General features: G+C 40.7%; 1 protein-coding gene across 3 annotated transcripts; it reads right to left on the bottom strand.

The window, feature by feature from the left end:
* Positions 1-54: 54 nt before the first annotated feature.
* Positions 55-14637, bottom strand: LOC102230915 (transcription factor RelB). Of its 3 annotated transcripts, XM_014470663.2 has the most exons (11): positions 14037-14637; positions 13875-13943; positions 12603-12799; positions 8533-8832; positions 6527-6693; positions 6314-6405; positions 6071-6202; positions 5886-5990; positions 4733-4948; positions 4563-4619; positions 55-1128 (listed from the first exon to the last, which is right to left on the bottom strand). In XM_014470663.2, exons 1-11 carry the CDS (start codon positions 14059-14061, stop codon positions 755-757), a joined length of 1734 nt encoding a protein of 577 aa, XP_014326149.1. In that variant the 5' UTR covers positions 14062-14637; the 3' UTR covers positions 55-754. The 3 variants fall into 3 exon arrangements, with proteins under 3 accessions (XP_014326149.1, XP_023207657.1, XP_023207656.1); XM_023351889.1 differs by lacking the exons at positions 12603-12799; positions 13875-13943; positions 14037-14637 and adding an exon at positions 10409-10765; XM_023351888.1 differs by lacking the exons at positions 12603-12799; positions 13875-13943; positions 14037-14637 and adding an exon at positions 9967-10401.
* Between the last annotated feature and the right edge of the window lie 1177 nt (positions 14638-15814).

Below are 15814 nucleotides of genomic sequence, written 5' to 3' on the forward strand. Positions count from 1 at the left end.
ATGTTCAAATTGAACCCCTGTCTGTCAAATTCAAGGGATGTAACAACAAAGGAATCACACTTATATTTTATTTTTATTTCACATATTTACACTACAGCAAGGTGGCAGAGTAGGACATGTGACAGAAGGTGAATTCGGCTCACGGGAGCGAAACTGTGGCAGAAGGGGAACTGACACAAGCAGGGCTAAGAATAGAAGGAGGGGCGGTTTCTATTACATGTAGGTAAATAATTAAACAAGTGCGGCCACATCTAAAGAGAACAGTGACAGGAGCTGCCAAGACTTGATGTGAAATCTCGTGATCCACGATTTATCGGGAAATTTTTTCCCAAAAAATATGGGCTTTTTAACACACAATTTACTAAGAAAATAATCTGGAATGACTCGCAGGGTTAAAATACAAGCTTTGAATTCCTATAGTTTGACTCGTAATTCTTAAAAGTAATGCTTACAGCACTCGCAGGAAGGGTTTAGGTATGTTGACATGCTCTGGGTTTTATTAGCCTCGTCCAGCAAGGCTTCAATGTAAAGTTAAAATATGCGGGTCTTTTAAAAATATAAACAGAGCCCATGTGTTGAAACTAAAATCAGTTTAAAACTACAGTACACAGTGCAAGCAGCTGTAGGAAACGACGCATCTTGCTTCCTGGTGGTTTCGGAGAACCTGATCTGACCTCATCTGATCTGTACCGAAATGAATCCCAGTCTGAGATCCAGAAACGGCTTGAGAGGAGAAACGCGTGCTGCCCCGACCTCATAGCTCTTCCTCTGTTTTCACCTGCATGACACTGTCCTGCTGTTCTGACTGCGCCATCTGGCTGTCAGTGACAAGCATATTAAACTGGATGTCGTTAAACTGGGAAAAGTCCGGCGGAAAGTGGTTGTAGTTTGCGCTTAAATTCACATTCAGGCAGGGGAAAGCGTTGGCGTCTGCGGCGATGTCGCCTGGCAAGTTCTGTTCGGTCAAAAACTGAAGGAAGTCGAGCATGGTCTGTTCGTCCAGGACGCCGTGGTCCATCATGCCCGTTTCAGGAGAAGGCAGAAAGGCGAGGTGGCTGTCATCCGATGACATCACGTTTTGTGTCTCCATGGGGAAGTTGAATGTCTGCTTTGAAGATGGTGCTGGCTCTGCAGGAAAAAAAAATACATGGGTTATATACTACAGAGAAGAAAAATACATAACAACAAAAAAATACAGTTATCTGGTGGAAAGTTTCCATTCAGGGAATATGACATGACTGCTTCTTTGGCTTAAATGTGGTGCAACTGGTTGGACTTTTGCCTTCAAGCAAGAAGGTCCTGGGTTTGAATCTGAGGTCTTATTGCATAAAGTTTGAATTTTCTCCTTTGCATGCATGGGTTTTCTCTGGGTACTCTGGCTTCCTCTCTTTGTTCAAAGTCATATTAACATCATTGGGCTGGTATTGGAGCCAAAAATCCAAAAGTAAATTTCCTGTGTTCTTGATGGGCATGTTTTGGCAACATTTTTATTTATTTTTAATCCATTTATACTCAGATTCTCCGAATTTACAGTTAGGAATATAGCAACAAATAGCCAATATGGCTGCTATATCTTCCGAAGCAAATTAAGAGCAGCATTTGCCTCCTGCCAGAAGAATTATCACACTTTTAAAAACACACACTGCTTATAGAGTTGCTTTCAACAATAAGTAAAACATTGATCAATATACCCGGCGTGTATTGACGGTTTTGATGATGGCACTTGACAAAATGTAATGTTTGTTATTGGTTTCATAACGGTATGATGATTTTATGACTTTTATAATTTTATGACTTTTTAAATGTGTTTATGATGTAAAGCACTTTGAACTGCTTTGTTGCTGAATGGGCCAAACAACTAAACTTGATTGATTTTAAATACAAAGACGTACATAGGAAACTTAAAAGGTACGTAAACAAATGTTTCTGATATCTAATTAGTTCACTTTGTTAGCTTTACTACATTATCCAAGACATTACTGATTGAACTTTCTTTAACAACTTTGTTAGCGTCTAGCGTAGCGTACAGATGGAGCTAGTTATGGAAGCTAGTGGAGAGTCTACTGCTCCGGTCTTCTTTAGGTCTAATTTAGAGTATTTTTAGGGGGAAAACAAGATTGCTCTTCATTAGAATAGCTTTTGGGCTAAAATTTAAAGCCCTAAAGGTTATTTGGCACTCACAATAACTCTTCATAAATCGGTAAAAAAGGGATCTCAGTGCTTTAGGGAGGACCAACAACAAACTTTAGCAAAGAACAGGAAGGACGAGTGAGTGGTGAAAAGTTGGTTTATTTTACTCTTTTACACATTTAGCCTCTTAACTGCCATGAAGTAAAATATATTTAGAAACATAGAAAATTTGACACAAAGTGGGAATATTTAAAATAAAGAAAATATGCAGACACGCTGTTACCGTTAGCCTGCTAACTGAGCTAACAGCACTAGCTGCTAACAGAAGCTGGTAAAGACGGTTTAAAAATGTCACCATCAGGTGTTTTTGACATCATTTCTCTAAAACAGTAAACTTAAGTTAAACTGAGTTGTTTGATGTCAGCTCTTTTAATGTTTTGTATCCATAAAGCATGAATCTGCTTATAAATTAGCATTAGCAGCAGAAGGGTTTGGTAGATTTCACATTTACAAAATCATTTTGGATGCTTTACGAAGAATTTTCCCCAACAATTTACGCTGACAACAGCAACTTATTTTCTTATATATAAATAAATAGAAAGACAGGAAGACATTTTAGCTGTGTAAGTAACAGTTACTGTGTGGTTCACCCAAATTAGTCAAGATGTACTAAAAAAAAATGACAAGGATCAGAAAGTAATGCTGCCATCAAATATGTAAATTAAGAAATAGGGGGTCATATTGAAACTGGTTTAATTTAGCAGAATATCTTCCAAGAAAACATGGAAAGGGTAATTTTTTTTAATTATTAAATTTTTCCACTACTCTGTGTGATACCATGCAAGTCTTTGAAAGGTTTGCCTGACATGTCACATGGCCTGCTCAGGGGCAGTTTCCTACTTCTTCTATCAGGTTTCTGTGCATTACAGCAGCCTGATGAAGCAGATCATGCAAATGTCAAATTTTCATGTGATTCACTCAACACATGAAATGTAGGAGGAGCAGAAAGTTGTACTGGTTTTATTCATCAAAAAAACCAAAACAAAACAAATAAACGTTTCAAATAGTAATGGATCAGCTGTGAATGGTAATAAAAACATACCATCTTAAAAATATGTTTTTTATGATTCATACTTTCTTAAAGTGAGACATTGTCACTGATGACAATGACTCACTCATTGAGGTTTCTCAGCGAGCCATAATAACGAACACAAAAAGGCTCTTTTGTGGTGCGTCTGTAAAATAATACAGACATGTGGGCCCAGTTCTTGTGTAATCCCATCTGGCTCACCGTTACGGCTGAATGCAATGAATATGAATAAGTCGTTGGCTGAGGTGAGTGTAAACATCCATCCTTGGTGTTTATTTGAGAACGGAAGGCAAACCTCATGTCAACGTTTGGCTTTTTCTGCCGTTAGCTTTTAGCTAGCGTGATAAAATAAGATGGCTGGTTAAGTCATTGTTCATTACTGTAAGGAAATGTGCAGAAAAATAGCACCTACAGGCAAGCGAATGTTTTTGCAAGGAGTCCACAGCGTCTCTAGAGGTGTTGAGAAAAAAAATCTAAACTTTAGAAAACTTAATTTTAAGTCTTAAGTCTTCAAACTAGGCCATAGTACGTTTAAATAAATTTTCAGTTGAGGGAATTTGTTCTGTTAGGTTATTAAGTTACCTAAATAATACAAATGATCAAGCCTGACCTAGTTTTTTTTTTCTCTTTATTTTTGTCTGGATTTTAAACAATAATGTTACTAAAAATGTTCGAAAAAGACGCTGGTTTGATTAGGGGTCAGAGATCATTTGGGAAAAGTTCACCTGGTACAAACTGGAATGAGAATTGCAGTAAATGACCAGAAAAAAAATACTTTTTTTTATTTAGATAAATAAATACCGGTAAATATTTATTAAATTCTGTATTTCGTTTAAGTACAGAATTTAATAAACTTAACCTAGATTATAATCCCCTTTTGTTTTGTTTTTTTGTTTATTTACCATCAGCATAACTTCCATAAAAACGGCGGCCGTTTGAATATTATTACCGCTTTAAAATTTTACACACTTAAAGCCGCTCTCTGTTTATCGTTTACATCTTCTGGTCATTTCTAAAATGAGGCAGATAATCGCTGCCCTTCTTCCTCCCATTGCCATTTTTGAGGATGTGGTTTTGTAGATTTGCTGAAGCCATAAAACTAACAAAAGGCACGGGGATTTCTTTTGTTCACAGTAAGCAGGTATCACGGCCAGTCGGTTATTTAAAAAGGGAAAAAAAAAAAAAAGCAGAACAGCAAGAGCTTGTGAATGGCTCAAACATTTACATTCAGACCTCAATACTCAGAAGGTTTGCTCAGCTTTAACAGAAACAGAAGCATTGTTGGTCTAATTCATGAGTCACATCTTCAAGATAAACATCAGAGTGAAAGCAGAAGTCTCACCTGTCACACTAATGTCCCGTTTAATCGTGGCTCTCTTTCGCTTCACTTCGTACGGATCTGAAACACAAAGCGGCCATGCTTGGATTAGCACAGTGCGGTTCTTCAGCCCGCTCTACCTGTTCTCTGGGTAAAGTTTGACCGACACGAGGCGGCAGACCCGACTGACTGACCGGGATTGTGCGGCAAGTACATGAAGGAGACGGGTTCGCTCTCCATCTGGTCCGAGACGCGGCGCAGCAAGACGTTGACCTCGACCTCCTCCGTGATGTCTTGGTCCTGGTAGGGCGGCGTCTTAAACACGATGGCTATCTGCCGATGGACGTCTGTCTGAGCGAACTCGCCGTTCGCCTTCCACGAGCCATGCCTGAAGAGGATCTCTATGTCGTCTGGCGATTAGTGGAGAAAGAACAGATTGATCCCAGCAACAATATCAGACTTGATTCTGCACATTTTTATTCTTTAAGATGAATAAGCAGAAACTTTATGGGTTCTTTTTCTGTCCAAAAAATGGGAATAAAATAAGAAAAGGATCCCATTTTAAGTAATAACTTATGATAGTGTCACATTTGCAATCCAAGCAGCAACAAACTGAAAGAATTAATCGGATTAATTACTTGAATAATCTTCAACTAATTTAGTTACAAATTAATCATTATCTGGAGAATACAGGCTCAGAAAATCCAATTTGTTTATGGAACAATATATTCAGAGCAGTAATTAAGTCAAAACTGCACAAAAATATGTACAATTTGCATCCAAGTTGAAAAACTCTGTAAATGTAAGTCTGTAAATCTGTTCAACCCAGACCTCCTTCAGTCGTAAAGTTTTAGCTTCGTTCAAATTCTGTAAAAATCTAAATTTCCTATTAAGCACCTCTTGTTATCTAGTTGTCGATCACTAAATAGCACAAAATGTATCCATTTTTAGTAATGCAAAAATGAATCAACAAATCTTTAAATGATCAAGCAGTCACTAAAGGAAAGCTACGCTATTGCATTTTAGGCAATACAATGTTATTATTGTATATGGATTATACAAAATGGATTTGAATGAAATTGAATTTCTTCATTGGTACCTTTTACTGTTTTTCTAATATTGTTTTAAAAAAGACCTAAATTGTTATATAAAAAAACCTTCAGATAGTTAAAAATTTTTATCCAGTCAATTGATTAATCGTCCGAGTAATCAACATAATAACCAACTACAATAATAATCGTTAGTTGCAGGCCTGCAGAACCTAACTAATATAGTTGTTGTTGTACTATATCCACCCCCCCCCCCCAAAAAAAGAAGTTTCTGAGTGGAAATGAAAGCCTCTGTTACCTTTCTGCACTTTGTCACACAGCATGTAGACCTCCGTCTTGCCTCTGCAGGACCCTTTGCTCAGGTTCAGCTGGCAGATCTTCAGCTCCGACGTGGTCGTGGCCTCTTTGGAAGAACACAGAGCGGAGCGTGAACGCAGCTCATGCAGAGAGCGAGTCATCAGGAAGTGCTCGGCGATCTCTTACTCTTGTCGTAGATCGGCTTGGAGATGACCGGGCAGAGCGAGTCCTTCCTGCCGTCGTCCCACTCGAGCAGGCACTCGAAACACAAACGCACCGCGTTCATGTCCATGTCCTCGATCCCTTTAGTGTTACCAGCTGCAGGAGAGGAAAAACGCTGAATGTATCGTCTGATTAAAGATTTACGACAACATTTGTAATTGTATTTGTGTGCGTGTGTGTGTGTGTGTGTGTGTGTGTGAAGCTCACTTTTAAAAGGGTCGATATTTTGGTTTCTCCTTTTCTGCAGCGACACGTCCAGCTCTCTCCTTCTCACACACTGGATGCCGAGATTAGCAAAGCTGCAAATTTGAAACAAAAAACATTTTTAAAAAATCCAAACAATAGGGGGAATGAAAACCTGATCTGATCATTTGGAACGACTAACAAGAAAAAATATTTAGTGTTTTTAAGGACATTTACCTGTGACGTCGGGCGGTATGAGGGTTAAAGCAGACCACACAGATTCCTGAGCCAGCTACACAGTCTTTACCCACAAGGCAGTGCGGGTGAGGCCGGTGGGGATAGTCTTTGGTGACCAAAGAAACGGTCACTGTGACCTTCTTTATGTGGTCAATAGGACCCTGAATCTGAAAGAGACAGAAGGAACAGCGGTGTTACAAGAAGGACCAGTCAAGAACAGCGATGGACACATTTACTGGTGGAGTAAAATTAACTCAAATTTTACTGTAAGCTAAAAAAAAAGACAGAAAAATCCAAACTTCTTTGATTAGAGTACAAAACCCCACAATTGAGGTAAAATTAGAGTGTTGTTTCAGAGCATATACTTTGGTATTTTTACATTTTACAGGTGTCCAAAGTTTTTGTCACCTGAGCCAAAATCAGCAAGTTGAAAGTAAAGACCACAAAAATAAAAACTTTTTATTGTTGTTATTTGAAATGCAAAAACACTGAATGCTGATTAAGGATCCATTTTATTTTGCAAAAACAAACAGATAGCTGCATGATAAGGGAGGTAAAGAAGAACAAAAAGGATATATCTTTTTTGGACACACTCCAGGTGGATTTAATGTAAAAAGGATGAACAACCCATTGCCCTCTGTTCACTACAGTAGAGAGAATCGGTCTGTTTCTCTCCTAAAGGAACCTTATTAAAGTAAATTGTGCCATAAACTCTGTGAAATACCAGCTCATTTTTAATCAAAGCCAGGCGGCAAACTGAAAGTGGGTCGTCACTGAAAGGATGATAATCCTGAACACATGGCAAAACAAACACAGAAATACTTTGGATAAATAAATCGACCTTCTTCCACAGCCTTAACAATCCCCAGACCCAAACCTGTGGGTTGAGCTGAAGAGAAACCAGGACTGGATTATCTAGAGCAGGGGTGTCAAACTCCTTTTCATTTTGGGCCATATCAAAAATCTGAATGTTCTTGAAGGCCTGGCTGTGCCAGGAAATATTGATAAAACCAAATAGACTGTTAAAATATCAATAAATAGTGGTTCCTCCAGTATTGTGTGATTTTTTGCAGTCAAAATGACAGATTTTGTGCCAATTTAGAAATGTTTGCAAGGATTTTTTATATTTTTGCTAATGTACGATGTTAAATGTGATTTTTTTATTATGGACTATAACTTGACATCAAGTAAGGCTGAGTCATTTAAACTCAATGTTTTTGACCAGTTTTGAAACTGGAAGGATTTATTGATGTAATTTGGGTTTAAAGGGCCACATAAAAAGCTACGGCGGGCCTTGAGTTTGACACAGAGAGATAGTCAAATATTCCTATCAGTATGCTTCATCTTTATAACATAGGAGAAGATTAATGGCTACTTTGTTGGAAAAATGAGGAACAGCAGGGATTTCATAAAAAATAAACAAACAACAAAATAAAACATTGTGTGATTTTTGTCTTCCACTGAAACTCAAACTTCAGGCTTGATTCTCCTTCAATGTTCATTGTGATGTTATGCTATTGCAACAAATATTTGAGGCAACTTTAGAGTAACTCCAGCTTTAAAAGAGCTTGGCTAACTTTAAATAGTCTTTTGTTTGTTGCACCTATTATCAGAACAACCTGTTCATCCGGTTTTGATGCTGTTCTACATCCTTTCTTCTCTCACACTCCATCTTTCGCTGTCGTTTATAAAGCTGCGTTTTCTTTTCTTTCTTTTTTTTTTCCAACTTGCTGCGCGAGGCCTCATGGGGTGAGGGCGTCTGTGGCGTTTGTTTGTAGAAAGGAAGGGGATAAACCTTGAGTGCCTGACCACAGAGATGGTTTGGATTTGCGGGGACTTTCTAATCGATGTCTGCCGACCGCAGCCTCCCGGCTCCGCCCCCCTATTTCCACACCTTGCCTCAGCAGGGGCTCATAACAAACAGCTTCAGTTGTGGTTAGCACCTCTAACCGTCGTGGAGGGCTCGTAAACTCCCCTTAGTAAGGAAACCGAAATCAAGCGTGTACCTCTATGGTGGGCTGCGTCTTGTTGTTATCGGTGCTGGACGCCCCCAGGATGCTGCCGGCCGAGCGACCCTCGCATTCGTAGCGGAACCTCATTCCCCGGTCCTTGGGCTCCTCCACCACCACCAGCTTGGGCTTCTCCAGGATCCGCTCCAGCATGTTGCCGTTGCTCTGCAGGCTTTGGGAGGGAACGCCGCCTTTGGGGGTCAGCGAGCAGGACGGGCCTCGACCTCTGCCTGTGGGGCCCACGGGTTTGTGGGAAGGATGACCAGACGCCATCTCTCGCAGTGGAGCGGGGTTAGGCTGGGGGGGGGATTAAGAATAGTTAAACATTTAAACCTTTTACTTTCTCTTCAATAAACTCTGGTTTGCTTTAACTAACTTGATACTTTTATTAATTTAACCTTTATTTAACCAGTTATTAAGAATAAATTCTTATTTGCAATAATGACACTTTTATAGCAGGAGCGTTCAAGATGAGGTTCGAGGGCCTTTTGCAGCCCTCGAGATTGATTATGCGGTCCGCAAAATCAGGAGGTTGATACAGATAAAACATTTTTTTTTAAAAAACACAGGTTTTAGGTCTTAATAAATAAAAACTGTCAGAAAATGTATGTTAGGCACAACATTCTTAGCTCACTATTGTTATTTTTAGCTTTTCCCTTCTAGTGACCTGCTTTAAAGACAATTTAATTAAATTGACTTTTATCTTGTTCTAATTGCAAGGACTGCACAAAAAACAAACTCTAGCCCAACAAAATTAAACTAATAGACATTTAGGGCTTTGTAAATATTTCTTAAATTAAAGAAACATGCAAGACCCCCCCTTTTTTTTTTTTTGCAGATCCCAATTTTGTTTGCAATAATCTTATTTTATCGATTAGCACCGTTAATAAAATAAACATTCTGTACATTCAGCCTTCCTATTATCAACTGAAAGTCTTGCTCTCTCTCTCCTTCAGACATGCCTTGACATCATTTCTTTTCGAGTAGCTTCGTACATCTCTGGGCATCGGCTAAGTTTTTTTTTGCATCTATGACACTTTGTTCATAAATTTATAAATAAAATAAAAGATCTGCCAGCTCTTCAAATCCTGCAGACTTGGCAGATCTCGTTGATTTCTTACAAATCAACAAGCAAAGAAAGAAAACAAAGACTAAAGTAGCTGATAAAAATAACCACAATTTGAATAGACTCGATAATAGATATGAATGGTCAAGCAAAAACATAACACGTTTTCTGGTTCAGTAAAGTCCTGGTCCAAAAATTCCCATGTCTAAAAGAGACTGCTTCATGTCTTTGAACTTCTTGTATTATGTCATTATTTCACACCACAAACCTATAAAAGTGTCATCCGGGCCACTTTTACACAACAGAGTACATCGACAACATAACACAAGTTGGTGCGAGAACTCAGTCTGCAAGCATCTTCTTACCCCCCGGCTGAGAATTACTGCAAGCTCAACTCCAACAGTTTTACATGTAGAGCATCGTTTCGTCGACTCAGAAAAACAACAGAAGATAGCTGAACCCAACCGAGCTGAGAGACAACTAGCTCTACCATGAGGTCCAGCAGCAGACTGCTTGTTTATTCCCCCGTACATGTGCTTTCCATCACCGCACAGCGTTCGGCATGTGCTCCCTGACTCCTCCTCCCCCCTCCGACATCAGACACACACATCTGATGTCTATTTTTTTTCCGTTACACCACAGACCTCCAAGCCTTTCCGTTTCCCACTCGTACTTTTTAATCTGTCATTTCTGCCACTTTTGCTTTCTCTCTCTCTCTCTCTCCTTAGTTATTCATTTCTGCAAAAGTCGAGGTTCCCATACAATCCAAACAGAGCTTCGCCAAACTCCACCGATCCAACAACAAACCTTCATGGAACAAAGAGCTAAAAGACGAGCCGTTAATCGGCCCGGGAGCTGGTTAAAGTGTCGCCTCAGGGATCGGGGTGGCGCCCCGGCAGGCGTGAGGTCATCCCTCTCAACATCCTCCGGAGCCACATACGTCTGCCGAGAGGACCCGCTCACCGTAAAACACACTCACACAAACAAAAGAAGCACGGAGCGGCGAAGAAGAAACAGGAAGTCTGCTCTGCTGGTGCACCAATGGCAGGAGGAGACGCTGAGCAGGGAAAAAAAAGGAAAAAGAAAAAAGAAATGCAACCTTTAACCTTCAGTGGGTTTGGCTTGTAATCAGAAAAGACGGCAAACAGGAGTCCGATTACACATTTTCCAAGATGACGTCGCGCCCCCTTCTTTCTCTGCAGAAAGGCATGCTGGGAGAGCGCGTCTCAGACACCGAGAGTCGCTCACAGCAACAATCCCACACAGATAACCCGAAAACAGAGGGTGAAACCACTTCTCCTCTGCTGCCCTTCAGCTCGGCCTGTCTGTGCAGGCTGCAGCATCACCGCAGCCTTATCAGATTACAACATCTCTGATCTGCCCCGCTGTCTGGAAGTCACGTGCTTTCTGATAATAGTTTGACCTGCAGTGCTGCCCAGCTGCTGATCGGGGGGGGGGGGGGGGGGGGGGGGGGGGGGGGGGGGGGGAATTACAGAAACCTGCAACATTCTGCAAGCCTGTGAACCGGTCCTTTTGGTCCTTCGTCAACAGACAGTCAGGAAAACAGCAGCAGCCGTCTCAAAAAGAGGCGGATTACCAGAAGCAACCCGGGCTGAATCACACAGTGACTAATATTGCAACAAAAGTTAAACAAAAGACAGCGACATCCTCAAATTGTGTGCCAATTTGTCAAAAAGTAGTAATATACCTTAAATGATAGAAAAATACGGCTTCGAACACATTTATTCATGCTTATAACCAACAATCAGGCATTTACAAACCAAATTGATTAGCTTAAATTCAATATTTGACCATTAGTTCCTGAACTAAAACAATGTTTAAGCCATACAAATACTGTCTATGGTCTGTAGATCATCATGTTCACGGGTTCAGGAAGTTCAACGGATTAAATATCTCCAATCAAATTCAGCTAACTACCTCCCGTGTCATCTTACTAGCCAATTTTCCCAGAATTCAGCTAGAAGCAGGTGTTTTACCAAAGCATCGCTAAGGTGGAATGGCTGGATTTACATTTATTTGATCAGCTTTTTGCTCTAGACTTTACTTTAGAAAAGGACATTTCATATGGTTTATTACAAGAACATTTAATAAACGAGCATGAGAGACTCAACAGCCACCCACTGGCTTATCTTTGCAGGGTCATCCAGGGTCGTTGGGAGACAAGCAGGGTTCACCCCGGAGAGGTCACCAGTTCATCACAGGGCAACAGAGAAACACGCAACCATGAACACACACTCTCACACCCAAGGCCAGTTTAGAGTAATCAATTAGCAAACTCCATGCAGAAAGGAGTTTCCTACAACTGTTGCTACAGCTTAGGCCAGTCAGGATTACAAATTTTGCTGGATGATAAATTGTTCCAGAAATTACTGCGATAAACGACAATATTGCTGTTTTGACCATTTTTAGATAATATAACCTAAAGGCAAAATAATAACGCAAGACCAAATTCTCAAAGATCAGTAAACTTTAAATATTAACGAACATGTAACACTGGAACTGGAAGACGTTTTAAACATCAGAAATAAATAAGCAAAGCAACAAATAAAATGAATTATGAAGTCTCTGCAAACAAAATTGTCCTTCTAAAAATGGCCGCGCCAGACTGAAGACTTTTATCATCTAGTTTTTGGTAGAAAGAGAGAGAAAAAAAAAGAGACAAACGATAAATCACGCCAATGGAAATGATTGAGTTTGTTTTAACTTATCACACGATCAGTTGGTTTATTGATTATTGTGACAGGCCTAACAGTGCTAGGCAACAGCCCGACTTAAAACATGGGTTAGGGTAACCCATGGGCCCACTATTTTAGCATGTTTTTATTTTAAAACCAACGCAAATAAACCCTTTTTTTCTAGTTCAGCTTTTTTTTTTTAATAATAATAATAATAATAATAAAAACTCTAACAAGAGGTAGAAAACAGACCAGGACTCAAGGAGGTGAGCACTTTTCGCTAAAGCAACAAAAGCATTACTCACTGCAGTGCCTCTGGGTACCAGCACGGGTTTGGACGCCGGTTGGAGGTTCTGCAGGAGGGTGAAGCCGTCCTGGTTTAGGACGTCTTCACCCTCCGTCGTCCTCCAGCAGCGGTCTGGAGGAGGAGGAAGAGGCAGTGGGGCAGGAAGGGAGCCGTTCTGCTGTTCGCTGCAGCCATTGATGATTTCTGAAATTAGATCTGCGTGCCAAGAAAAAAAAAGAAAAGAAAACGAGGAGCTCAGACTTTGCGTGCTATAATCCACTCACTAAACACTTTGGTTTGAGTATTGAGGGGTTTATTTCATCTAATCACATTTAAAAAAGGATGCAGGCCAATGGAGTAAACAACAGGCTACAAAGAAAAGTGTGTTCAGGTGTGTATCAAGGTTTCTTCACGCCAACTTAAATGCATGCCACGGGAAAGGCTACTTTACAGCTAGAAGTGCTTTTATCCCTTGAACTTTTCCACATTTGCTCACATAACAACCACAAACTTCAAGGCTTTTCATTGGGTTTTATGTGATGTGTGTGATGCTCATATTCAGAGTTATGGTGTTTGCAAAACAGCATTACTCAGACAGACATAACAGAGAGACCACACAGGTTGCCACTTAGGTTTAGACTAGACGATCATGGTGAGACTGTTCTAGTTTAGCTCTGACTGGATGTTCCAAGGTGCTGTCCTGCTGGAAGCATCTACGTCGTTTTCTTTCTGAATCGTCATGCGTTGAGCTTCAAACACCTTAATGCATGACGCTGCCGCCACCATGTGTCACCGTGTTTTCGGGGTGGTGCAGAGTGTTGGTTTTACACCACACATGAGTGTACAGGGCAAAGAGTTGAACTGTGGCCTCAGGTTTTCTGATTGGATGTGGTCTGACATGTGTCGCAAAGCGGCTTCCTGCGTTCAAGACGCAGAAAGGTAAACAAAGCACACAGGAAAGACCTGAACCTAAACTTATTTAATCTTGATTTTTTTTTTAATTGCTGGAAGATTGGCAAATATTAGAGTAATATGCATATCTTAAGGCTATAAAAAATGTTACTGCAAAAAAAGAAAGGCATCAATAAGCACATTTTCGAGAACTGGCTCGTCTCTAAACTCTCCTCCGTTCACGCTCATATCAGATAAAAATGACAGGCAGCAGATCAGCGAGTCATTGTTTACTCCGACTATTTACTCAGGTCAAGTCGGGACACAACGAAGCGTAACGAGGTCCGCCATGCCTCTGTGTAGTCAGAGCGTAAAAAAAGGCATCAAAGATCAAACTCACCGAGTTCGCCATTGGGAGTACAAATGTGCGAAAACGCGTTGATCCCCGAACTGGGTGTTGGCTCCTCGGCTGTGAAAAATAACCACAATATTGATTGAATTACATGTACGAGGAGGACAACGGGGATTCAGGCGGAAAAGCACACGTTTAACCCCCCACTACCTGTGAAGAAGTCCATATCTCTCATCTCATGTGAGGAAGGTGAAGACCCTGAAGTCGGCCGTCTGCGCGCTCGAGTCCGGTTCAACCCGGATGAGTCCAGGAAACGCTCCTCTGCTCTCGATCAGGAACCTGTCAGCGTGGGTTTCGGTCTAAGTCACCAGCCCGAAGTCTGAGCACTGCGGAGGTGTGGAAGAGCCTCGACGACTTGAGCAACGCAGGCAGAGGTGAAGTTTAGTGTTCTGCTCTGATTGGCCCGCCGCGCTTCGCGGAAATCCCCCGAGCGTCGCGTCACCTCTCCCGAGGGGAACCCCCCTTCCTGCTCCCTCCTGGAGCAGCTGCAGGTTTTAGAGCATTAAAGTCTGTAGCTGAATTGACTGTTACGGCGCCGTCAGCTCACAGTAGACCTGGAGCATAAACCTTTCCTCTCTCTCTCTCTCTCCATAAGATAATCTGAGCTCACGTCTCTTCGCTTTCGGATTCTCGCTTCGGATCTCATGCAAAACTATTTGAAAACCAAATCAATTCCAAGCAGACGCAACACTTTTAATATTTCTCCTGGTTGCATCAGCCTCTGATGCCACTTCCTTCACACAAAAAGAAAAGTGGGAATTTCTCATTTGGCTCAACAATAACCTCTCTGCACGTTTAGTAGCGTCTCCACTTCCCCCCATAAAGATGACGTGATTATCAGTGTGTTTTGACAGCTTTTTTTTTTTCCACCCAGAGTGTAGGAGGCAGTCACTGGTTTTATAGGGTTTTTTTTTTTTGCTAGCAGCAGTGACACCTGCTGGTCACAAAGAGAAAAGATGATTTAAAGGAAATGGAAAACGAAAGCAAGGTGTTTAGAGGAAGCAGTGACTCAGCAGATGCTCCCAAGCAGGATCGCTCATCCTGATGCTTTTACACAGCAGGTTTCAAAGCAAAATGCCGGTAATAAACAAGTTGCAAAATAGGCTTTTAAAGAAATACAAGCCTGGATCTTGCACAAAGAAATCAGACATGATCAGATTATGCAAGCAAGAACTGTAACCCATCATGTAAGGATCAAATTCATTTACAAGACTCATCAAAAACTTCACAAAAATGTTTACTAAACCTCCTCTGAATTTTTAGTATTATGTATACACAACACAGCCCTGAATTTCTGTCAACATCGCCTCTGTTTACACCTGCGACACCACCCATGCAGGTATAAATAAATGGCTGGCTTACATTTAAACATAGCAAGGCAGAAAATATAGATGTACATATTAGAATAATTAGGTCATTTGGGCTTTTTAATTGTGAGTTAAATGCTCCATCTCAGGTGGAATGATTATTCAACATTCAACTGCAATATTTAAAAACAAGAATTGGCTGCACAAGTTTGTTTACACTATGGATTTTGTCTAATCCATGCAGGTTCAAAATCAAACAATGCCTCTTACGCAGCACCCTGCTAACAACTCTTGTGGCCTTTAACAAGATTCGGACATAATTCTGCAGGATTTGTGATGCTTAATAAAAATGGGACGTTTCATTTTGTTTCCTGCAGACTTAACGTTTTAACATGAACATTAATGATGGCCTGCTTTTTTCATTTCAAATCTAGTTTTGATGTGTATTTTGGATCATTGCCTTGTTGCAACATCAACAGTGGACAAGTTTCCACCATGAAGCTGCTGATTGGAGCTTATTGTATGTACTTTGTACAATGCAATACTAATACTAACCACACCCTGCAGGGCGTTTTGCTGCCAGCGTAATGCTGACTGTTGTTGGGCCATTTCAAAAGTGTT

This window comes from Xiphophorus maculatus, chromosome 18 (assembly GCF_002775205.1).
Source record: "Xiphophorus maculatus strain JP 163 A chromosome 18, X_maculatus-5.0-male, whole genome shotgun sequence".
NCBI lineage: Eukaryota > Metazoa > Chordata > Actinopteri > Cyprinodontiformes > Poeciliidae > Xiphophorus > Xiphophorus maculatus.

Coding starts and splice junctions, on each gene's coding strand:
- LOC102230915 (XM_014470663.2), bottom strand. CDS start 14,061: ATGAGAGATATGGACTTCTTCACAG. Junction 12,800..13,874: donor TACTCCCAATGGCGAACTCG/GTGAGTTTGATC, acceptor CTTGGCACGCAG/ATCTAATTTCAGAAATCATC. Junction 4,620..4,732: donor GTACTTGCCGCACAATCCCG/GTCAGTCAGTCG, acceptor TTTGTGTTTCAG/ATCCGTACGAAGTGAAGCGA.